Source organism: Lottia gigantea (genome assembly GCF_000327385.1).
Source record: "Lottia gigantea unplaced genomic scaffold LOTGIsca_105, whole genome shotgun sequence".
Lineage (NCBI taxonomy): Eukaryota > Metazoa > Mollusca > Gastropoda > Lottiidae > Lottia > Lottia gigantea.
In genome coordinates, this window is record NW_008706876.1 from 349,086 (window position 1) to 374,730 (window position 25,645).

Here is a 25,645-nt window from a genome sequence, read left to right on the forward strand (position 1 = left end):
CCCAGAATGGAATTTTGTATCATTTTTATACGCCCACATCTCTCTATGTGGACGTTTATTGTCGGCACCCCTGTCCGTCCGTCGGTCCGTCAACATTTGCTTGTAAACGCTCTAAAAACTAGATTTTTTAATGGAATCGAATGAAATTCGGTATGTGTATACATATTCAAAAAATGCTTTTTTCGATCGTTAGAAACAGAGTTATTGCCCTTGCCCCAAAATCTTGAATATTTACCATCTGCATGTCGTGGTGGGCGTATATGGCTGTGGTCCACTATCTTACAGAGTGAAATAATATCCTGTGCCCTCCTCCTGAAAAATTTTATGACCCCTGCTCGACCCCCTCATCTAATGTTTCCTAGAAACGTCACATGGTCACCATCTCAATTCACGGCGTTACTGTAACTGTTTCTCAATTCCGGTAATCCGAGTTTTCTCACTTTTCACGTTTCTAATGGCCGAGAACTTAGTGCGTTTACGTAATTTTAAAAATGAAACATGCTTTGGATTTTTGTACCGTCAGTCCATCGACATTTTTTGTTGAAACTATTGGCTTTGTTGCGTTTAAACTGAATACCATTGAAGAGACAGATATAGCAGGAGTTGGACAAAGCTGTAGCTGTGTTGGTGATGGGCAGGGTACAATATGTGTTGTGGTAATTGGACTTGGTAATATGGTCGTGGTTTGTGTTTCGATTTTAGTGCTGATTTCCATCATTTGTGTCTTGGTTAGTGTTTCAACATTAGCTGATGATGGACATGGTACAATATGTGTTGTGGTAATCGGACTTGGTAATATTGTCGTGGTTTGTGTTTCGATTTTAGTGCTGATTTCCATTATTTGTGTGGTTGTTGTGTATATATTAATCGTCTCTGCAATGTAAAAACAATCACTGACTACGTATTCGCGTTATGTTAACATCATATCATATCATTAGACATTAGAATAATTATAAGAAAATTGAAGTACATCATACACTTCCAAATCTTCAGGCTTGTACTTACTACGTTTAAAATCAGACTTGTACTTACAATCTTTATAATCAGACCTGTACTTACAATCTTTATAATCAAACCTGTACTTACAATCTTTATAATCAAACACATACTTAAGAAATGTTAATAATCAGTCATGTATTGAACTTGTTTATAATCAGACATATACTTACCATGTTTACAATCCGACATGAATTTACCACGTTCATAACCTAACATGAACTTTCCAAGTTTATAATCAGATATGTACTTGCTCAGTTTATAATCATACATGTACCTATATGTTTATTATAAGACACATAAAAAGCATGTGTAATCAGACATGTACTTAACATGTTTATAATCAGACACTTTAAAAGAATGTGTTTAATCAGACTTATGTTTACAACCAAACATGTACTTGCCATGGTTATAATCAGATTTGTAGTTATCATGTTTACAACCAAACATGTACTTGCCATGGTTATAATCAGACTTGTACTTAGTTTATAATCAGACTTGTACTTACCAAGCGATATAGTTTTATCATTTCGTCTAGAATAAAGGCTAGTATAAGATTTATAAGCTCCAGTGCCGCCACATAAGCTTTGTAAATCACCAGGACATGCTTTATTACAGTTTGAAGCTGTTATTTTATTGCTAATAGAGAAATTGTCGTCATTACAACAGTAGCAAGATTTACCGTTATAGATAGCAATATACACATAACCTGAAAGATAAAATGTATCTGAATAAAACAACGGTGATTAGCGGATGATTATTGGTTGTGTTAAGAATATTATGCTCATCTAAACCACAATCAACGAAAAATGTCTGGCTATTAACTAATGTTTTAGTGTTGTACATGTCGGTTCGAACCAAATCCTATTCTTCTAACTACAAACTTCTAAAACGCTGACAGGTTGGTTTATATTGCTCGACCTATATATGTTTGTTATATATTTTGGTGTGTATGACTGTAGCAAAATATGAATATTCCTTGTGGATGACAAGATATGAACAGAATAGTTTATCCTATATTGTCCGAGCAAAGTAAAACGTTTTTTGAATTTTTTTTATTATTTTCAGGAGAACAAGAATAGTAGCCCCAAACAGTACTATAAAACTTTAAATGTCTTTACGCCGATAAAAATATAAACACGAGCACACATTATCTCTTCAAAATTAAATTTTAAAAAGACAATTTTCAATCAAAATTTGGACCTTTTTGGGTTGAAATTTCTGAGGGGAATATACTTCTTTTCAAAATTAACAAAAAACTATATTTTCATCAACACAAAGGCATTTCAAGACTAACAGTACTATTTTCAGGATGGTATTCCAGTTATCGATCTTGATAGGAAAGTTCCGAAATCGCGCCATTATTTGGTTTTAGGTTTGTACAAAGAATGGGTGGCAACCATCGTATCCAAATATGGATTTGACAAGTCAGCCCGTATAAACCTGCAACAATCCATGAAAATTTCGATGCATATATTTCGAGATAAACAAACGTGAGCGCTTTTTTGAACAATTGGTGACACTTGGTATGCATATATTTCTGCCACTCCACAACGTCAATTAAATTATTAATTTGTATAGCTATTATTAACAATTGACTCACCGGTACATTGTTTGTCACATTTTTCAACATTTATATCCTGAATAATACCATTAGATTTACATCCTGTAAACACATTACCATAACAACCGATGTATAAATATCCTTCTGAAAACACAAAATACCTTTACAAATAACCTTCTGAAAACACATAAGTTGTAAAGACACCATGGGATCGACTGGTGAATCTAACATTGGAAGCGATACTAGTGGTCAGAATCTACGATCATCTGCAGGCCCATAGCTACAGTCTGGCAGATTCATCTCTTTTTATAAAGCTGAACAAAAGTAATTGTGGTGCACTCAGGTCGATTTAATCTGACGACTGATCAGATTCTCCAATTGACCACCAGTTATTGATGTTTCAATAACTCATCTTCCATCCGAAATTTAACGCAACACAAAACATCTTATTTGTTTCATAATGTGAGCTCAGTTCGACTTGTGATTATCAGATCAGCGTCCGATCGGTCGCAGTTGAACGAAAATCATTTGGCCCTTGTTGCAACATCACGGTAAAACAATTTAGAAAAATAACCCACCGTGTGAACTGCTCAAAACAGTACCGATTATCATACCAATCATCCAAATATACTGCAATAAACGCATTTTGAATTTCCTCAAACGATATGATATAAGAACTTCATCTGGGAAAATAACTCTGCGTTGAAACTATATCTGGATCCCTAATAACATAATATAACGTGAAAAAATTATCAATACGTTTTGTCTCGGATAATTGAAACCATTGTTAAACTAAATGTATAAATCAAATTTGAGAATTGTTTAAAATATTGGTCAAAGTATCTTAAACAACTTGCTTATAAAACAACGGCTCGCGTCAGTTGAAAAATCCAGAAAACATTAGAACTTACCTTTTATGGAATTCTAGTCCATTTACTATGACAACGAATGAGTTTGTTTGTTCATTTGAATACTGCGTCTGTAAAGTTATAACAACCGAGGCAAATTAAATATTAATCATTACTTCAGATCCAAAGTAGATATAAATCAATTTTAAATATATCTCGAGTAAAGAGGTTGTTCCACACCAACCTATATCATTATATTTGATATACTTGGTGAAAATTTTTTTTAAACAATGTGCACAATATAACCCGTGAGTAGTATACCATAAAATTTCGCTTCGTTATGTGATCACCAACTTTGACGTCGCTTGAGGACTAATATATTTATAAGTTTCCGCCACATGCGTCTTAGACCAGGCTTGTAGCGTTTAGAATAATTGATAGCCAATTGTGAGGACTGTCAACGATGATGACATAGGGTTCGGTGGAATAAGTGCAGTAAGCGCTATTGGAGGGGCAATTACCTGAGAAAGTTTTCAGAGTTATTGTCGGATAATCCCGGTGTCGAAGGTGGTTTCCGTCTTTAAAGGCCATTAAACCAAAACTGTTGAGCATATTTTGAGGTTTGTCAGCTGGATGACCAAGATTACAACCATTCAGAAATGAATTGAATGGAGTTTTACGCCCTACTCTGCACCTACTTGGGCTAACGAAAACGGGCAACACCATGTAGTGTGCAAAGAGGGAAAATTTGTTAGCACAGCTGGGGGATCTTTAACATTCTAAAAACTGAACCAAGCTATGATCTTGTTAATTGCGGCAATTGTGACTTTTCGTAATCAATTATACAAATGTGATTTTGGAAGCAGAAAAAGCTAATAACATAATAATACTATTATTAATAGTCACCAAAATTTATCAAATCTAAATTTATTTACGAAAACTCGGTGATTTGTGTTAAGTTAGATACGAGTAATCCTAACAAATTATGACTCTAATGATGCAAATGATTAGACCAATTTGGTTTGAACATTTTTCAGCCAAACATTGCCTATAGTGTGATGTGGGATGACACAATGGTTCACTTTTAGTTTGTTCATCTGAAAGGAAAGGTAATTTATTAAGTACAATGTGTAATAATTTCAATTAACAACGTTCTTATATATGAAGAAACTAAGGAAAGCTTTAGGAAAGAAAAAAATATAATTGTTTTCGTGAGAATTTTTCCAGACTTTTAACTTGATTGAAAGGTTAGATGTTAGGTTCGATCAGCTCACATGAAAAGTGAAGAATACAATGGGATCACCCAATAATAATGTCCAGGGTCCCAAAACTCCAGAAGCACCAATAAACATAACAGGATACTATATATAATATAATATATAATTAAGACAGTGCCTCAACTACCATTGGGACTGGTTAGACAATAAACATTACAGAATAATATATATAATATAATATATAATTAAGACAGTGCCTCAACTACCATTGGGACTGGTTGAACAAAGTTGACGGGAGCCCACACCTTAAGGGGCCGCCCGCTCCTAGAAGAAAATACAAAAAAGCTAAAGCCTACACAAATAAAATCAAACAATGTAACCTGTGTTTAAATGAAAAGCTTTCCATCTTTAATGCCTGTAAGTACGCTTCTTAAAACAAACATTCTGAACTCTTCTCAAAATGTAGACATGAGAATGTGCTACTTCAGTGGGGATGCAGGCTGGCTGACAATAGATCAGTTGTCTGAAGATCGCATAGCATGAAACTCTTGAGTAACAACATGTTTTATTTAGGTTCTGTTTCAATATTTCTATATCGCTCTACATTATTGATGTATAGAGCACTACTTTAACAATGATTTATTTTGTTATTGTATTGTTGTATGCTATAGCCTACATATTATAAATCGAATATTGAATAAGGTGAACGAAGTTGTCGAAATAATCAATATTTTCATTAAAAAGATGGGTTCCCTTATTTTCATTTATGAAAATGAAAATACTAATACTTATATATATAGAAAGTACAGCCTGGTGTTCTAGTGACGTGGAAAAATACCAGTTTGTCTCACATGTCCATAATTAATTCATAATAAGCTAAATAAGAAAGAATTACCAGCAAAATACCAATGTGTGACCGATCAAGAAAGGTCAAAAAGTCTTTTTTGTTTATCCAGACTGTACATAGTACATGGACATTTATAGTTGGTTGAAACTCTTAATTACATGCAATAAGGACATAATGATATATTTAAGAATATATGATAATTTATTAGAAACACCAATTAATCAAATAATTTGCTTAATTTGATTTAAAATAAGGAAACCTATCTTTAAGGATAGAATCTATGTTTTCTTCGGTTAGGAAAAAAAGAACAAAAACAATAACGCAAAATTCTATCAAATTGTCGGTATCCCCATGGAAACTAATTGTGTCCCTTATGTTAAGCGACTTAATTTAGTGCTCTATGAAGGCAATCGCTTTTAAAAAGCGACGTATATATATCTTGACGATGCTTTGTCCATGAGTAATAATATTAGCTTCCTGAATAAAAAGAATAATAATAGCTTCTCGGACTCCGTACAAAAAACATTCTGATAAATAAGAGATTAAGGACACAAGGGATTTGACAAACAAAGCCTATTTAGATTTACTTATCGGACACGAATGTCACCCTGAACAATCTGTAAGACTGTATTTTAATTTACTAATTGTTTATCTTTTCTTTAATATTCAACTCGTCAACCTATGGCAAGAATCTTTTTCAATTTATTCGCTATATTCGAGTACGTTTATTGAAAGAGTTGTATTAATTTGGGGATATATAATTCTCTCTGTAAACGTACACGAACATATCGATCCCCAAAATAAAATTACGGGACTCAATTTTACGGTATACTACTCCTGTTTCAACAATTTACATTGTCATCATCATTGTAAAAAAAGCAACCCATGAGTATAATAATATATATATAATGGTGTTCCGTTATTTTATTTTACTGTCGCTTAACGATTATCTTCAAATTTGAAAGTCTCAATTAAAACGTTTCATGGTCGACATCACGACGCCATTGCCAAAACAATAAACTGTATTTCATCATATCATGTTTGCTCAACAGTTAGCAACAGTTCCTTACTTCTGATCATCTGTACAGTGATCAGGGTATAACGAACTTCATGTTATACCTTGAATGCAACTGCTACCTGTTTCACGGAATGCAGTGATTATTGTTTACAGACTGCCTCTGATTGGCTGTGTTCGCTTATGTTCAAATCAACCAAATCACTGCATTTACAAACTGTTGTGACAGAAGAAAGGTGACCATTGCAGTCAAGGTATTAGATAGAATTCTTCTGATGAGTGTCTATTTCTTGTTGACCTACTTTCATGTAATTTTTGTAGGACAGTTTCTCCCGTGAGATATTAAATACGTTAAGAATATCCTATAGATTAAGGAAATGAATTATTACCTATGTAAAATTCATAAAGTTCCATGCACGAATATCGGATTTCCTGAATATTTATCAATAACATAAAGGAAATTACTATGATTTATGTTTATGAAATATCGATATTTTTAAGTTATAAGATTGTACAAATGAGCACGTTACATCGCAACATTAAAACAAATGCAGTAAAGTGAACACAAGCTGAAATCCAATTTTAAATGACATTCTCTAATGGATTACGAAAACGAGCTGCAATTTAGCAGTTTGATATTTCCTTTATCACACAGTTCGATTTATCAATAAAACAAAAATCTATAATTGGTTTATAGTTTTTCGTTTATGACTTATTAACTTGTGTTATGATTTAGCCATATCAAAAAGTTCAAGATCTGATGTCTACGGTGGCTCACATACGACATTTTCCCCTTTTTATTTAGAATTAAAAACTTTTTTTTTACTTGGTGAAAATTAATTTTGAATTAATAACTTTGATTTTCACCTAGGTGATAATTATTTTCACCTAGGTGAAAATTAGGTGATAATTCTTGTAATTTTTAATTAAAAACTTTAATTTTCACCTAGGTGATAATTATTTTCACCTAGGTGAAAATTAGGTGATAATTCTTGTAATTTTTAATTAAAAACTTTAATTTTCACCTAGGTGATAATTATTTTCACCCAGGTGAAAATAATTATCGCTCAACTATAGCGACGACTCATTTAACCCATCTAAATTTTTCAGGAGGGGCCAAATTTGTTCACGGAGGAGGGGTTTGGGATTGCTCTAGTTACTGGCCTGTCTTCACACTAAGAACATCGATTTCGATTTTGGTAGTCTAGAGTCTCGAGGCCTTGCAGTCATCTGAGATTCAGTGCCTGTCCCGGACTGTGGAATCATGTAAGAATAGGAGCCACGACCTATCCCCAATCCTCCCCTTACTTCCCGACAAAGACAGACACCTACACAGGCTACTCAAGGTTGAAATCTTAACAGACCAATTGTCCCGTCTTGCATCGAGACAGACTTTCAGATGGCTGTTATTCGTGTTTGGGTCTAGTAGTTTATGATTATACAACCGGTCTTATGATTTCCCGTATCGAACAGTTTAGAATCTGTCAACATGGGTTATGATTTCTCATATTGAACGATGTCGACTTACATTTAGAACTATATGTCAACTTGTGTTATGTTTTGTTCATATATAACTATTATGTCAACTTGTGTTATGTTTTGTTCATATATAACTATTATGTCAACTTCTTGTGTTATGATTTTATCTTATAGGACTATATGTCAACGCGTGTTATGATTTCTCTTAATGAATTTAGTCAACCTGTGTTATTGTTTTCATATAGAACTATATGTCAACTTGTGTTATGTTTTGTTCATATATAACTATTATGTCAACTTGTGTTATGTTTTGTTCATATATAACTATTATGTCAACTTCTTGTGTTATGATTTTATCTTATAGGACTATATGTCAACGCGTGTTATGATTTCTCTTAATGAATTTAGTCAACCTGTGTTATTGTTTTCATATAGAACTATATGTCAACTTGTGTTATGTTTTGTTCATATATAACTATTATGTCAACTTGTGTTATGTTTTGTTCATATATAACTATTATGTCAACTTCTTGTGTTATGATTTTATCTTATAGGACTATATGTCAACGCGTGTTATGATTTCCCTTAATGAATGAAGTCAACTTGTGTTACTGTTTTCATATAGAACTATATGTCAACTTGTGTTATGTTTTGTTCATATAGAACTATATGTCAACTTGTGTTATGTTTTGTTCATTTAGAACTATATGTCAACTTGTGTTATGTTTTGTTCATATATAACTATTATGTCAACTTGTGTTATGTTTTGTTCATATATAACTATTATGTCAACTTCTTGTGTTATGATTTTATCTTATAGGACTATATGTCAACGCGTGTTATGATTTCTCTTAATGAATTTAGTCAACCTGTGTTATTGTTTTCATATAGAACTATATGTCAACTTGTGTTATGTTTTGTTCATATATAACTATTATGTCAACTTGTGTTATGTTTTGTTCATATATAACTATTATGTCAACTTCTTGTGTTATGATTTTGTCTTATAGGACTATATGTCAACGCGTGTTATGATTTCCCTTAATGAATTTAGTCAACCTGTGTTATTGTTTTCATATAGAACTATATGTCAACTTGTGTTATGTTTTGTTCATATATAACTATTATGTCAACTTGTGTTATGTTTTGTTCATATATAACTATTATGTCAACTTCTTGTGTTATGATTTTATCTTATAGGACTATATGTCAACGCGTGTTATGATTTCTCTTAATGAATTTAGTCAACCTGTGTTATTGTTTTCATATAGAACTATATGTCAACTTGTGTTATGTTTTGTTCATATATAACTATTATGTCAACTTGTGTTATGTTTTGTTCATATATAACTATTATGTCAACTTGTGTTACTGTTTTCATATAGAACTATATGTCAACTTGTGTTATGTTTTTTCATATATAACTATTATGTCAACTTGTGTTATGTTTTGTTCATATAGAACTATATGTCAACTTGTGTTACTGTTTTCATATAGAACTATATGTCAACTTGTGTTATGTTTTGTTCATATATAACTATTATGTCAACTTCTTGTGTTATGTTTTGTTCATATATAACTATTATGTCAACTTGTGTTATGTTTTGTTCATATATAACTATTATGTCAACTTCTTGTGTTATGATTTTATCTTACAGAACTATATGTCTACATGCTTTATGTTTTCTCTTTACAATTCCTTGCATTATCGTATTTATGGAACATTGCGTCTCTAACAAATAATTAAAAATTCCAAATAAGGTAAGGTTGCGCTTATTTAAAGGACAAAATACCAGGGTGGTCGTATTCATTTGTGTTTCTCTGTTGTATTCTCTAAAATCAATTATAAAAGACGAACGTCATTAAAAATAAATAGGAATTTCTTTAGAAAATTTGATTACCAACGGTATTGTTGAGTAAGGACAAATAAAAACTTGAAAATGTCATACAATGTGCAAAAATAAGAAAAAAAAAACAAATAACCGACCGATTATCCAATGAAAATATAATGTACTTGAATCAAGAGCAATAATACTAACTTAGGCTACAAATTGCAAGAATATTCAATATTAGCGATTTTGTCATTAATTGTATTGAAATGTATAGATAAAGTGCCCAAAGAACGATTCTTTTTAAAAGTATTCTGAAAAATGTACTTCACAGTTGATGGCCTCAAGTTATTTATCCTCACATTAAAATTACTTAGACAAATCGATCTACGTCCTAATGGGTCGTGTTTTATCAGAAAAATGAAGAAAAGAGTGGTATAAAGATACTCAGAGGTTTGGAATCATAGATTGTAACATTGTAGTTAAGCAATGCAACAAAAGCACACTTTACTTAAGTTCGCGCCTGATCTATTTATAATAATGTAAGAACCATACGTTATTCCATGTGGGAATCACTGCTATATAGGGACCATTATCAAAGACATAACACGGGGATGTTCGATGTTTATCACATCTAGGAACATGGTTTTCTACTAGTCCGAAACATCTGCCTCTACTCGTTTTAAAAAAAACTTTGGAAATGAAATGAAATGAATGGAGTTTAACATCCTACTTTTCTGTGCCATGTGGGCTAATGAAGACGGACAACGCCATGCAGGGTGCCATGAGGGAAATTTTGCCAGGACATGCTCTTTTTCGATTTCCAACTGTCGAGGGATCTTTAACGTGCACAGCCTGTAGCACACGGGGCCTTGGTTTATCGTCTCATTCGAACGACTGGACGCTTTTTCCATGTCAGCCCCTCTTACCTGCATCACTGACAGGGCCAATGTTTCTCTCCCTACACCAGTAAATATCTGTCCAAATAGGCTGGAATGCAGAAAGATGTTTCGGTCTAGGCCTGCTACATGCCGTGTAAGATTTCCCTCTACGGTACAGTTAAAAAATCGAAAAAAATGTACGCTAATGCCATGGTCCTGGCCAAATTTCACGCCTGTTTTAGTCCATTAAGAATTAGTGTTTATATTTAGATCCGCTTTTTCTTCCTAATTCCTCCCTTTTATTTTACAATATTTATTGAATTTTTAATTGTGTTTTTAATTATGACATCTCTTGACTTTCTTGTCTAAAATTCCAAAATTAAGTGTAATCTTTTTTATATTATTGGAGTGGCACTGTGAATAGATCATTAATACGTAAAGAGTGCTTAAATGTCATGTAGATTTAAGAGATACTGAAGTCTTTTTTATCGATTTACAAGACAACTAGGTAATCCTTTCATGTGATGAATTCAGGCAGCTGAAAAAAAAACCTCTATTCTATCAGAGAGTTGAATGGATATTCAAGTAGAAGAAAAATTCAATCCACTGCAGTGTTAAAACACGTTTCATACTTATATGCTTGATAGGAGTTAGGATAGGATACAAATTATTCTGACGGGTTTTTTGTTTCTATTTTTTCTTCGCAAGGGTTAGATCAACTATCGCTGTGAGTACAAACAATTGGTTAAAAAAATATTGCAGGAGTTTTGAATTAAATAATGCAAACAATTTAATAATGGACCATACCGCCTTCTTCTCAAACATCTTAAACTGAGTGAAAACGTCAGAAGGAATATCATCCTCTTCAGCTAGCGTTTATTGAAATTTATTTTACGACGCTTTCAAATAGCATCAAGGGAAATAACTACAATTAAGCATATTCGACCTTCAAGTTTCAAACGACTTGTTTACTAGTTTGTCAGTTTATATATAGTTTAATCCACGGATGTTATATTTATTGATTAAAATTCGAAGACATACTTATTAATAACTGAACTATTTTGATTAAACTTTCCCATTATTTCCCACTGTAGTCTTGTTCAATTACAATGATAATTATTAAGAAGCCGGTCCAGGCCCTCTTTCAGATACGACAGAGGCTAAATGACCAGCAGTACAATAACATACGCCGAGACGTATTGTTTCTATGTAACAGATTGGAAGATTAAAAATCACTCCGTGTGGTTTAATATTAGAATATTCTTGTAATGTATGTGTAAAGGGATAATTTCACAAAACATCCAGCACAGATAGAGCCTTCTACATGTATCCTGTAGTTACCTGCAGTCTTACTACCATATATTCCTTTAAGTTATAGTGTGTTTGTTAGGAGGGGGGTGGGGGGGTACCTGCTGCATGTGATCTTCCACGATAAAAAAGATAACTCACATAACTTTTACACCTCTGCCTGTGTTTTCTAGTTGTTATAACTGCACCATAAAGCGAACTACCTGCAATAATTAGTGAAAATAAGAGATCAATAGCCGGTAGAGATCAATGTCAGCTATCCATATTATATTTCAGAATTGAGAGTTCCAGCTCTTCTACAATTCAGTTTTTAAAAGTCAAAATATTGGTGTTACTTTTTAGCAAGTCCGTTCCAAAAGAAAAGTTTACAAAACTCACCAATGATCAAGATGTTGAATACAATGTTGTGTTTCATTCAAATCGTTTTATTATTAAACTGATAACATCCAATATCTGAAATAGAAAATGTAAAAAATACTAAATTCAAAAGAAATAAGGGATATTTCCCTACCAAATAATAATATAACTGCATACCTTTAAGTAGGTATATAGATATAATAGGCTATGAATAGGGTTTTAAGTCGTATTTTCATGTACTTGATTTGGTTAACGAAGACGGCATTCAGTGAACAATGCAATTTTCGAGGATTGAGGCATTAGCTCAGTCAATTTCTATCTGTCGAGTGGTCCACAAATAGCACAAACTGTGTCGCATGGGACCTCCCCTTATAAGGTGGCACGAATAAAGTAGGGGTCAATTACCAATCTTGGAGGGCAAGGTAGTTTGTTCTCTAATAATGACGACTCACCATTTAACAATTTGCAGGATCACAATTTGATATCTACAAGCCAACATTTTATCTTACTGTTAAGAACATTTCATATCTGTAATAAATCATTCAATCAGATTAAAATTCAAAAACATGGATGTTCCGTGCCATTTTTCTGCAAGTGATCCACTTGTTATTCATGATCTGACGAATTTCTTATTCATGTCCTGTTCAGGGCAATTTAGTTTTCAACCAATACTAATATACAGTAAGTAATGTCTGTATCAAATATTTTGTACAATATAAGATTTCCTTGCTCTTTGTGAGTAGTTGGGTATCTATTGTTTTAAATGGACTCGTACTTGTAGTGTCTTACCCTTTTTAAAAGAGTTTTTGATTGGTTAGCATTAATTATGACAACTGTGGATGGTAGTTGATTCTTAACAAATCACCAAATGTAGATGACATTTGCTGAAACATGGTTAGTGGATTCACCTGCAAAAAAAAAGAGAAGATCTGCATTTTAATCATATCAAAAGTTTTTCAAATCACTTACATCAGACTCTGATATATAAGAATAAAGGGACTACATCCCTTCGGTAAAAAAAAGGCCCCCTTCCAACAAAAATCCACAAGATTATTCCTTACTTATTAAAGATGGGTTCCCATCCCATCTAAATGCTAATACTCATATAAATAGAAAGTAGAGGTGTTCTAATGACTTGGAAATATACCAGTTTGTCTCACATGTCCATAATTAACTTAATAAGAAGAAAATTACAAGCAGAAATTCAATGAGTGCGCTATCAAGAAAAGTCAAAAAGTCTTTTTTTGTTTATCCAGACTCTACATAGATGGGCATTTATGATTGGTTAAACCTCGTAATTACAATGTATATGCAATAAGAACATAATGATATGATTAAGAATACATGATAATCCATTAGAAACACTAATTAATCAAATAGTTTGCTTAATTTAACACTAAAAATTATGCCTAGGCCTAACAGTTAAATAATTCAAGTCGTTTTCAGATGTAAGAAAGTTAATTATAAAAAAAACTCACCATATATAAAAGGTCTATTTGCCAAAACCGATTTAACTCTGAATATCAATAATTTTTCTAATCTGCTGTAACAGTAAAAAGAGTTACATTTATATAATAAAAATATTTTCTTGTTATTTGTCCTACTTTAATCATGCAAATTTTCACAATCATAAATATCATCTAATAGGCTAACAATCCCCACCCCCTAATTCTAAACCAGTCTACCCTCATCCCTACCTTAAAATCTTATTCTAAACTAACAATTATAGAACACCATTACTTTACTACCCCCACCCCCTAATTCTAAACCATTCTACCCTCATCCCTACCTTAATATCTTATTCTAAACTAACAATTATAGAACACCATCACTTTAATACCCCCACCCCCTAATTGTAAACCAGTCTACTCTCATCCCTGCCTTAATATCTTATTCTAAACTAACAATTATAGAACACCATCACTTTAATACCACCACTCCCTAATTCTAAACCAGTCTACTCATCCCTACCTTAATATCTTATTCTAAACTAACAATTATAGGACACCATCACTTTAATACCCCCACTCCCCAATTCTAAACCAGTCTACTCTCATCCCTACCTTAATATCTTATTCTAAACTAACAATTATAGGACACCATCACTTTAATACCACCACCCCCTAATTATAAACCAGTCTACTCTCATCCCTACCTTAATATCTTATTCTAAACTAACAATTATAGAACACCATCACTTTAATACCCCCACCTCATAATTCTAAACTAGTCTACTATCATCCCTACCAATTGTACACCAGGCTACCCTCATCCAACTTTATATTTTATTCCAAACTATTTTAGGACACTCCCTTCCCTAATTAGACATATACATAGGCAATATATGCGATGGAATAAATCCAGCACCGTTAAAGATCCTTTGACAGTTGGATGCCGAATAATAGTAGCCTTAAGCCTGTGCTTAAAGAACATGGAAGCTGGAAAAATTGCCCCCATTGAAAACTGCATGGAGCTGCCCCTGTTTATAAGCCAAATCATATTAAAACATACTGGTACATTGACTGCATCCCATTCACGGTTATCATATTTCAGAAATAATTTAAAGGGATTGTGAAGTGGTTTTTAAAAACGTTCTATGTGTATCACATTTAACACTAATAGCCTCCATTTGAACCATTCCAATACAAATGACTTATATATAGGCTACCGTTGCTGTTTCGCCTTGGCAGGGATATATGATAAAATTATATAGGGTATCTGCGATAGTGACGTCACCAAAAACTTAGTTTGAGTGGAGTTGCATGAACCACAGCCGTGAATGAAAATTGGAATGGTGCAAATTAATGCTATCAGTCCAATCAAAACTTTGAATGAAGAAAATGGCTTACCTTCATCCAATATCCAATATTTGCCACTCCTTCCAAAAGTGTGATTTGTCATCGTTAAATCCTTTATTTTATAGAAATATCACAAAATAATCCAAAACTATGCAGAATAAATCCCAAATCATAGATATAAGTCACATATATTTCACTTAATATTCGAAATAATCCAAAACCATCCAGAATAATACAGAATATATCAATTACATCAGAATAAGTCAAACAGATATTGTATTAATAAGATCGAAATCCCACTAAGAAATGCAAATTCTTCCAATGGTACCCGAAAACGATAATTCTGCGTTCAACTCCTCCCATTTTTTGACTGACATTTTGAATATCAGCCAATCAGCAGCCAAAATTCTACATCCACGTGCTCTGCGTGTCAACTTTTCCCGCCAAAAATTGTTTTGAGTTTCTGATGGTTTTAAACTGTCACCTTCTCATCAATTATTTGAAAGTTGATAAATTATTAAAGGAAAAGATCCACCAACATTTCAGAATGGCTGGTTGAAAGAATTTTGAATAGAGATGCTGGACTTAAATTACCTTTGTAAAGTCTAAAGTCTGTTCAAAAAATCTTTTGATCATCGAATAAAGTATATTTCGTAATGTTAACTAAGAAAAAAATTGCCAAACCTACATGTTTGAGAAGTACATTAGACGGAAGGGCACCTTTAATTCTGAACTGAACAAATAACCTGATTGCGAAATTCGCGCCAAATATTACACATTGTTTAAAGGGATATATTGTAACTGTTAAGGCCTTTTCCGACTTACACCGAAAAGAAAACGAATCAGTACCGAAAAATTAAAATTGCTTATAATGCTCACCATCTTTTCAACATATAACGAAACCATTATCGTTTCCACAGTAATTTAGACAGTGTCGTAACTAGACTTTTTCATTGAGGGAGGGTGGGAAGGGGGCAAGAAGGGGTAATGACTTGAATTGGGGGGCTCCGACAAGCCGAGATTTTTTTAAATTTTAAGGCTGAATTCGCGCGATTGGGTGTGTACTTTTTTGGAAACCACTTCATAGATTAGGGTCGCTTGACGATGAAATTAGACTTAATAATACTTGTATCAATATTGTATCCTATCCTAAACATGATAATGGTAACTCACTTATAATATACTGTGATATGTTTATTGTTTATATAGACCTACAGCAAAATGAAAAACACAATATAAGTTTTAACTTCATATCTGTATTGTGGGTTTAGGGGACGTTTGGACGTCCAACAGTCTCCCAAATTGATCTGGTGCCAACAGATGGATGCGATTTTTTTGGAGAAGAGTTATTTCTTTAGATCAAAATCAATATGACCTTCATCCAGGATTACATTGATGATGATGATGTAGATCACATGTACCTCAAATTCAACCAAATCCAACCTCTTTTCAAGCAAACATAGTCCGAAAAGTAAAAGTCCAGTAAACCCACTTTTAAAATGAACAACATTAGTTCTTTTAAAAGTGCTTTATCCTCAATTTATTGTGCTGCTCTGAGAACTCGTCAATGAAATCGTCCAGATTTATGAACGCAGTGAGTTCTCGCCTAGTTACATTAATTTGTAATTACGTATCACATTTTGCAGTCATTTTCTTTTCTTAAGTTTTCATGATGCTTTTGCTAGCAGGAGAAGTACCCAACTTAACTACGACAGTGTGATCCAGGCTTCTATTTCCCCATTGTATTGTGTATAGTGTATATCGTTTGATGTTGTGTATTATCTAGGGAAAACGTTTCAAAGGTTTTCAGTCGCATGCTTTGACCAACATTTTATATCTCTTTGATTTACATTCGTACTTTGTTTTGCTTCGATATTTTTTTAATGCATATCTTCGTTTCATAAAAGCTATACTGTAAAATCCAACATTTGACAGTTGCCCAAAACGGAAGTAGCCTAATGGATAGTGTACATTAGCAACATGAATAGAATTTTGATTTGATCGACAAACTATTTGAACCTGGTTAACTCTTATCATATTTTCAGGTAATTATTTGATGTTCTGTTTGAATATGGCTATACAAACCTAATCCTCGTGAATCTTATGTTAGGGTATCTCTCTAGTATAATAAAGATTGTAGAGCTGTAAGGGCTACGAGGCCGAGGGTACGTTTGTTGTGTTAAATGTTGACCTACTTTTTATTATAGAGAGATCCCATAGCACATTTTATTTAAAACATAAATGTAAAAAAACATAAATCTAGAAGTCAGGAAAAAGACAGCATACACCTGAAAAATTGAAATTTAAAATCGATTTTGGAAACATGTGAATTGTTTAGTTTTACAGGAAGGTGTAGGTTTTTATTAAAAGGTAACAGTAACTAACAGAGTAGGCTTACTAACCAACAGAGAGCACTGGCACAGGATTCAAACACTACTTATCTAGGTGGAATGGAAATTTGTTGTTCCAGCTGGCTTAAAGAGTTTACACACTTTTGTCAACTGTATTTCATGGTTTGGGTGCAGCCACCCTTAAAAAAGTCTTTTACAAGAGAAATGACGTCATCGTTACTGAAAGTTGGCGACTGGCTAATTCCTTTCTCATTTTAAGAAACAAAATCTTAGGCACCTATCTTGAGATATGGTGAACGCCAATTTTGCCACATCAGCGCATGCCAAATGGCGCAACAGAATTCTTAAAAATAGAACACCCATTCATGATAATGCAGGGATTCATTGTACAATTGCACATTCTGCTTCTTTTAATCATTGTGTGAGGTAAGCATCACTACTTACCTAGAGTTATTCAAAGCACCAAAACAAATAAGCTTGTGGGGGGTGTGGGCAGGGGCATCGGTAGGGTAAGGTTACTCTGCGCTTTAGCAGTTCCAAACAATGAAAGTGGCACTTCAGCTTATTAACTTGAGAAAACCTTACTTAGACTTGGAATTTTCAGCAAATCTTCGCACAAATCTAGATTATCCACCAGATAATTTTTCTGAAAATTAACTCTTTTTCCTGAGAGTACAAATGAATGATTTATAACAAAACTTAAAATACTAATTACCCTTTAAGAAGGTAAAACAAATTACAAAATGTAACTTTTGACGTTCATGAAAATATCCAATGATCCAAAACTGCACTGAAATAATTAGTAATCAATAATAATAAACACAGAACATATGATAAAATCTAATTTATTGAATCAATTCTGGCTTGAAAATGGAAGCTGATCAAGGTTTTCCAATTTTTTGAGTAATCTATAGGAGCAAGTAAGGCCAGACCAATTTTCTTTCTTGTTTGACTGATTTTTTCTGAAAAAAACCCCAAAAATTTGTGTGAAGGACAGAAGAGAAAAAAAAACATACAAAAGCAGGACTGACCTAGATTTTTTCTACTTTCTCAGTACTGGTATTGATTTGATCAATAATTAGATATATTATTAATAATTTCAGTTTCTGTTGGGTGTAAAACTTTTTTTTTTCTAGGATGAGTGAAGATTATAGTGGATGATATTAGTCGGAGCGTTAAATTGATGGGTTGATTAAACGTCAATCTGAAAACCATTCTAGTCTACGCACCTTGGTCAGCCATGTTTAAAAATGGACCGAAGGATTACCGTCATTTAAATTTGAAGGAATTTGGTGGACATAAGGATGAGGTTTGTTATCTATTTTTTGTTTTATGGAAAATTTGTCCACTTATTTCAACTGAACAAAGCTCTATGTCTTACAGGCTGTGCACAAGTTGAAAATCGAAAAAGAGTAGCTAAAGATCTTGCCCCATTTTTCTTTGGCCAATAAGTTCTAAAGTGAGGAGTAAATCTGCATTTGTGCATAACTTTGACACTAGTTTCTAGCTAGGAAAGGTCTGCATGATTATTTCACCATTATTAAGTTATATTGCAGAATTTCGTCATTTAAAGTTTATAGTTTTTGAAACAACCCTAAGTACATAATTTGTCATGAACATGGTTCAGTTATATAATAGTTTTCATTGCTAACTAACCTTAGCAGGATGTAAAACTCTATCTTTTTCTCTGCAGGTGAATTGTGTTGCATTTTCTGAAGATTTTCAGATTATTGTAACAGGTTCTGATGATGAGAGAGTGCGGGTCTTTAAAGCTCGAACTGGTGAATTTCTTTGCAAACTTCGTGGACATACAGGTTGGTTGTTTATGTTTTGATATATAATGCGACAATTTAGATTAACATATGTAAGTTTATTTTATCTGAATTCAATATGCTTAATTATTTTCTTGGACGTGCATGTGAAAATTGTTGAGCTAAAGATGCATTTTTTTTTTAGAAAGAATTGGCATGTATGGATAACAGTGTTCAATTTAAGACGTATCGCATCAAAAGACCTCTTTTGCAATCTTATATTTCCTATGATTAGCCAACATGAAAATTTTTCACAACGATCTGCAAATCAAACTGTATGTTTGAATGTTTACTAGAATATTCCAAATTTTTAAGAAATGCAAATCAAAATAAAACTTGATCAACCAAAACTAAAATTTGGTGTGGTAAATTGCTTAATGCTTATCAAATTTTGCAATCTAATTTAAACCCTGCATTGACCAAAGGTATTTCATGGTCATTATCTGCTTGCAGGTTGGATATATTGTCTTGTATCATTGGTTTCAGTTACCATTATGAATGTGTTGGATTTTTTCAGGTTCAGTAAAAACAGTAGCTATCTCAGCTGATAGTAAATTGATAGCTAGTGGTTCGTTTGATAAAACTATTAGAATCTGGCAGACTTCAGATACCCAACTATTACATTGTTTAAAGGGTCATACTAAAAGTGTAGAAGTGGTTTGTTTTTCACCCAATTCTGAATTACTGTGTTCAGGATCTTGGGATAGGACAGCTATTATTTGGCAAGTTGAGGTAAGTTAGCAGTAACTTGTACATTGTGTTTCTTTGTTGCATCAATTCAAGCAGGGATTTTTTGCTAAGAAAGCTTAGTTTTGACATTTTTTTGTTACATTTTATAAATATTAACTAGGGCTGGGCGATATTGGTGCAAGTTGATATCAAGATATAAAGCAATATCGGTATATACTGCGATATATCATCGAAAAAACATCTGTTTCAAATATTAAGTTACTTGTTTAAATTGTGTAGATGATCATATCTGGTAAAAATTTGAGGATATATCATGATAATTACCATATATCACAATATGGCCATATTTGGGTATTTTTTAATCAGGTGATATTATTAACAATATAAATTCCTATACCGGTATTTATTGTGATACCAGTTTATCACCCAGCCCTAATATTAACTCAAAGTTTCATAGTCAAATGTTGACAATTAAAGAATTAATTTATTATTGATTAAACTGAAATCAATTTTGTCAACAAAATAAAAACAGTATGTAGATTTTGATCATATTTTTAACATATTTAAATTTATTCTAATTATTATGACCATTTCAACTTTTTACGGTCAAAATTATAGTCTTCAATAAACTTTTGAAATAATATTATATTCCAGTCTGGTCATCCATTTAAAATATTATGTGGTCATGATAATCTAGTTCAATCTGTAGCATTTTCACCTAAAGGTATTTTTGTGGTAAGCATTTTTATCTTATATTATATTTCAGTGTCAATTCAAAAAAAGGTGCCTAAAAAGTGTTTCATTTCAATTTTCATATGTTTATTTGTCTCTCCATTACAAAAGAATATTCAATTATTCCTTTGTATTTTAATTATTGCATACATTTAATTTCTGATTATTTCTGCAGTCTTACAGAGACAGGTGAACTTTTTTTTACCAATCATACCTCAGAAACGGATATTTTTTAGTGTTCACAGATTATTGTTGAAATTTGAACCTTCAAATCCATGTGTGTCAAGAATTATCTGCGTTTGAAAGTTAAAAAGAAGAGTCATCTTTTCTTGGGACACTTCCAAAAGACATCTATAGAAATAAGAAAAGAAATTCCTAGTTTGAGATATTTTTGAAGGAATTATGCTATTTTCCTACATTTCTTATATGTTTGAAGTCTATTCACATATATTCAAGTCTCAAATCAATCCTCCAAAATGACGCATCTTTCCCTTTAAGATTTACTCATTTTACTTCGAACAGTATACTATCAATCTATTATAGGCAACTGGTTCATGGGATTTTACAGTTCGAGTGTGGAGAATTGATGATGAGCACTATAATAAACCAGTCAGTCATTTAGTATTAACAGGGCATAAAGGCAATATTCATTCTGTATCTTTCTCTAAAGATAATGTCTTGGTAAGTATATTCTGCTCCTACACAATTATATGCTTGACTGCTCATCACAATGCAAATTGAAAATATTTATCCTGATTATATCTTGAATCTATCTTGTGCATAGTCACATGCACACTGACCCAACTGAGAGAAGCCTTTGCCATGTCACCCCTAAAAACTTCACTGCATCACTGACAGGGTTATCACATGAATCTGTGCCCACCTCTGAGATCCTCAATTGAAAAGGTGGTGGTCACATGGTAACCATCTCAGTGATGTTCCTCTCATTTTGCTACTGTACTGTGGACCATCTTCATTATCCTAATCAATATCTAGTTACACCCTGTTTCATGATGTATTTGCTCTTTAAGTCTTGTCATAAATCTTCATTAAAGGCATCAGGATCTTGGGATAAAACAGTAAGATTATGGAACATTAAGACTGGTAGCTGTATACATACCTGTAGTGGACATATTGGTTGGGTACAAGCTGTTACCTTCTCACCAGATGGTACCTATGTTGCTAGTGCTGGTGATGATGAAACAGTTAGAGTATGGGATGTTGTAAATGGCAAGTGTGTGAAGACATTGGAGGTAAGAAATTGAATCTTAAACAATAGTGGAATCTCCAAAATTGATTCTGAGTTGACAAACCCAGTTGCATGCAGATTTGCATCAGGTGTTCCAGAAGGTGGCATGCACTATATCATCATTGACACCTGCCACAGTACTAGTCATAGTAAATTGCATATTCAAGTCGTTGGACTTCAATCCAAAAGGTTGAAGAAGGACCTCGGTTAGTACAGTCTTCCATCTACTGGTATAAAATCAAGTGGACTCTCTGGATACCCTGTTGAATCATTGACAAATTAATAGACTTCATTACCCCATGTGTTCTTATATAAGTTGACACAATTTTTTTTTTTTTAAAGAATTTCCACAATTCACTCTTTACAGTGTTCGCAATCAGTCATCTGAAACATTGAACTCTATTTAAAGAGTAATTTCCTCAGATCATGGCTGGTGAGTGCAATTACCACCAGAAAAAGCATGAACCCATACATTAAGTTCTGCAATTAATGAAGACTGATTCTTATGATATAATGTTTTCTTTCTCTAGGGTCAAACAGATCAGGCACATCAATGTGGATTTACACCAGGTGGAGCTCTGGTAGCATCTGGTGCAGCAGTCACTACACTGGCTTTAACATAAACCTTTGGACTAGGCTTTCTCAAAAACTGATATTACTTTTAACAACAGCATGTATTGAACTTTGTATTATATGTTATTCTTGCAAGCAAATTTAATTTAGAGTTAAATGCCATTTTTATTTGCCTACAAGTTGTCATACACCGTATTCTATGCAGGCCCTATGTTTGCCCTATTTTTTGAAAAAGCTTATCCCAAGTTTTTTATTCAATTTGCAAAACAATATCGATATCATGTTTTGTAATAGATGATTTTTCTGCACTGTTACATTGGGTAGTGGTCTGTAGGTTGTTTTGTGTTGTATTTTTTGTTAGTTACCTCCCCTTGACTGCAATTTTTGTTTTTCCAGCAGCAAGCCATTCTTAGGATTTGGCACTTTTCACCCCTTCTAAACTGCAACTATCTGAATATTTCAAAGTTTATAATTTTTTTTGACATTGTTTAATGGAAGTTCATACCACAAATGAATTTTCAAAACATTTTAGCATTGATGAAATGAAAAGGACAAACACATTCTGATTAAGTTCTGTTGAGATAAATATATTTCCTGCAGTTTCAGTAATAATCTCTTATATCATAAAATAAATGCATGTTTGTGTACATGTATATCTTATGATTATTTAAAAATATAGCCTAATATAACCAGGTATATATTCCACTCTTTGTTTTATTATTTGCAAAATTTCTTTAAATGCATTTAGCACTCTTTTATAATGAGACCAATCTCTTATTGTTATTATTTAGCAATTTATGTTAACTGTGATATTTATATTGTTATGTTTATTGTTCTATCTGTTATGTTATAATACATTTTTACCATGTATGTTAGCTAGTAGACACATTATTCTATTTATTTATATAGCACTCTGTATCAGTATTAATAAGTTTATATTATTGTATTATATATACCTAACCAAAGAGTATTATATATTGTGTGCATTTAACCAAATAAAATAGTTATCATTGCAAATAATAACTTCTTATTCTGATGGTTCATATACTCCATATTGGTTTAATGATGACAGGCAATGTCATGAAGTGTACAATAATGTAAAATAGATCTCATATATGCGTATATTTCACTTTGTTTATGATGACAGTAAAGGATCTTTCTCATTTGCTCATCAAATACAAATGTGCCAAGCTCCAAGTCCCCTTTTTAACACTCTTACTAAGAACTTTATGTGCTTTTGGGTTCTTTGTAACATGCCAATTTTTAATACAAAATAAGCTGTTACTGCAAGAGAAATGGGTATTATATCCAAAGATTCAGTTGAGGTTGAATAAAGATTCAATTCAAAGTCACCAGAAGTTGATTCGGGTCTTTAATATATTATTACGTAAATAGTCTTCAGAAGTACTAGACATATCGCGGAATTTTACTTTCTATTTCTTTATGTATTTTCTATATGAGTCAAAAAAGACGAGTCGTCATTTATCTTTCAAACGCGGATAATTCTGGACACACATGGATTTGAAGGCTAAAATTTTGAGCTTTTAATTAAATTGATTCGTAAGAAACAAAAAGATATAGCTGTAGAATTGGTTTTCGACACATCTTAACAACCAACATGCATTCTCATTGAGACTACAGAACATAATTATATATTTTTGACCACATATATTGGTGTTATCTACCTTCAACAGTCTATACTTCGTAGGAGACAGATTTGGAGCTATGTTTGTTATGTTTATATTTAGTGAACTAAGACAAGGACAAAATAGTTAACACTCTTCATACAATTAGTGAAAAATGAGAAAAAAACCATTCAACTCTGAGATGATGATGACCCAAGTAAGTCGATCAAACTAGGCCCCATTCGTATCTACGGCGGCACGACTGACCAGGCCCGTAGCTATAGAGGGCAAAAAACCCCCCAAAAAACTGATTGCCAACCTACCAATATCATCGCTGGAAACGCTTAATTGTCATCATTCTTTTGGGAATTTCATGGAATAATACTCCTGATTGTTTTTTTTTTTAACACAACGTTTCAACAATTTACATTAGCATCATCAGTTGAAAATTAATTGTTGAAACGCTGTGTACAATGAAGTAGTATACCATAAGTTCTGTTTCGTTATTTAACGTGATCATACCTCTTATTTAAAGATCATGAATTGATGGAAACAATATTTTAGATAGTCTCAAGACTCGCTCAGTCAGTTGACAAACGGGGCTCGTAGAGGACATGAATTTGACGTCACTTGAAATGCTATGAAATCTGACTATCTTGAACATTGTAGATGAACTATGTTCTTGAGATCAGCTTTCTTTTCTATCATGATTTAATATTATTAAAGCATATACAAAAAACGCTGTTAATTTGTTTGATTATTTCAGAATTTTCTCTTCGTTCTGTTTACTCATAATTGTGCTTTTTTACAGAGAAATAGTTGGGTTAATTAATATGCAAATTCGTTGACAAAGAAAACGAGCATCGTCAATAACGCGTGAAATAAGTTACACTGTCTTACATTCAACTATCTTCATGTGCAGTTTTGTTTCGTTTCCGCACACGCGACCGGCGAAATTAAATATTTAAATTGAACGGTACATTACGCATCTTATAAGATGCCAGCCGACCTTAAAAGACAGTTGTTATTGCCCCGGGTCAAGACAAGATAGCCGTCTTTAACTTAAAACTCTTAACAAATTACGAGTGGTTAAGCAAATCTCTCGATCCAAGTGAGTTCACCTAGCCTTGATGGCTGGTGGCCGTGAAGAAAAGTTAATATCCGCCGAACATTGACACCCTCGGATGCAATATTCAATTTAACTGCCTAAATTACTGGTAAGAGAGCTCTGAGCTGTTACTGACTTTCCACTCGAGTTCAAGTATATTTGCTCCATCGAGTTCCGAAACAAACACTATACTGCGCCCCGGGGTTGTTTCGTTGTTTATTGAAAATTTACGCCTATGCAAAGAGAAAGTGTTGGCGTGAATAGCATCCTATTGATAGTTTATTATATAGGGATCAGTTACAGTAAGGATCTTATAAATGTTTTTGAACCCACCAATCTATCTATCTATAATATATATATCTATCTA

The 25,645-nt window shown here is 32.8% G+C and overlaps 2 protein-coding genes across 2 annotated transcripts; one reads left to right on the plus strand and one right to left on the minus strand.

Moving 5' to 3' along the window:
- Positions 1-475: 475 nt before the first annotated feature.
- On the minus strand, positions 476-3,205 carry LOTGIDRAFT_170844 (hypothetical protein; the record flags this gene model as incomplete). The annotated part of the gene is made up of 4 exons (XM_009046699.1): positions 476-873; positions 1,505-1,705; positions 2,600-2,704; positions 3,139-3,205. The coding sequence occupies 4 exons, from the start codon at positions 3,203-3,205 to the stop codon at positions 476-478; spliced, it is 771 nt and encodes a 256-aa protein (XP_009044947.1).
- A 13,887-nt stretch (positions 3,206-17,092) lies between these two features.
- Positions 17,093-22,797, plus strand: LOTGIDRAFT_198694 (hypothetical protein). The gene is made up of 8 exons (XM_009046700.1): positions 17,093-17,184; positions 18,627-18,799; positions 19,184-19,304; positions 19,819-20,033; positions 20,646-20,726; positions 21,267-21,404; positions 21,779-21,976; positions 22,503-22,797. Exons 2-8 carry the CDS (start codon positions 18,731-18,733, stop codon positions 22,593-22,595), a joined length of 915 nt encoding a protein of 304 aa, XP_009044948.1. The 5' UTR covers positions 17,093-17,184; positions 18,627-18,730; the 3' UTR covers positions 22,596-22,797.
- Positions 22,798-25,645: the final 2,848 nt, after the last annotated feature.

Excerpts from the sequence above, each read along its gene's own strand:
- LOTGIDRAFT_198694 (XM_009046700.1), top strand. The coding sequence starts at position 18,731 with ATGTTTAAAAATGGACCGAAGGATTACCGTCATTTAAATTTGAAGGAA. Across the intron at positions 19,305-19,818 it reads CAAACTTCGTGGACATACAG|GTTCAGTAAAAACAGTAGCT; the intron begins GTTGGTTGTTTA and ends GGATTTTTTCAG. Across the intron at positions 21,977-22,502 it reads AGTGTGTGAAGACATTGGAG|GGTCAAACAGATCAGGCACA; the intron begins GTAAGAAATTGA and ends TTCTTTCTCTAG.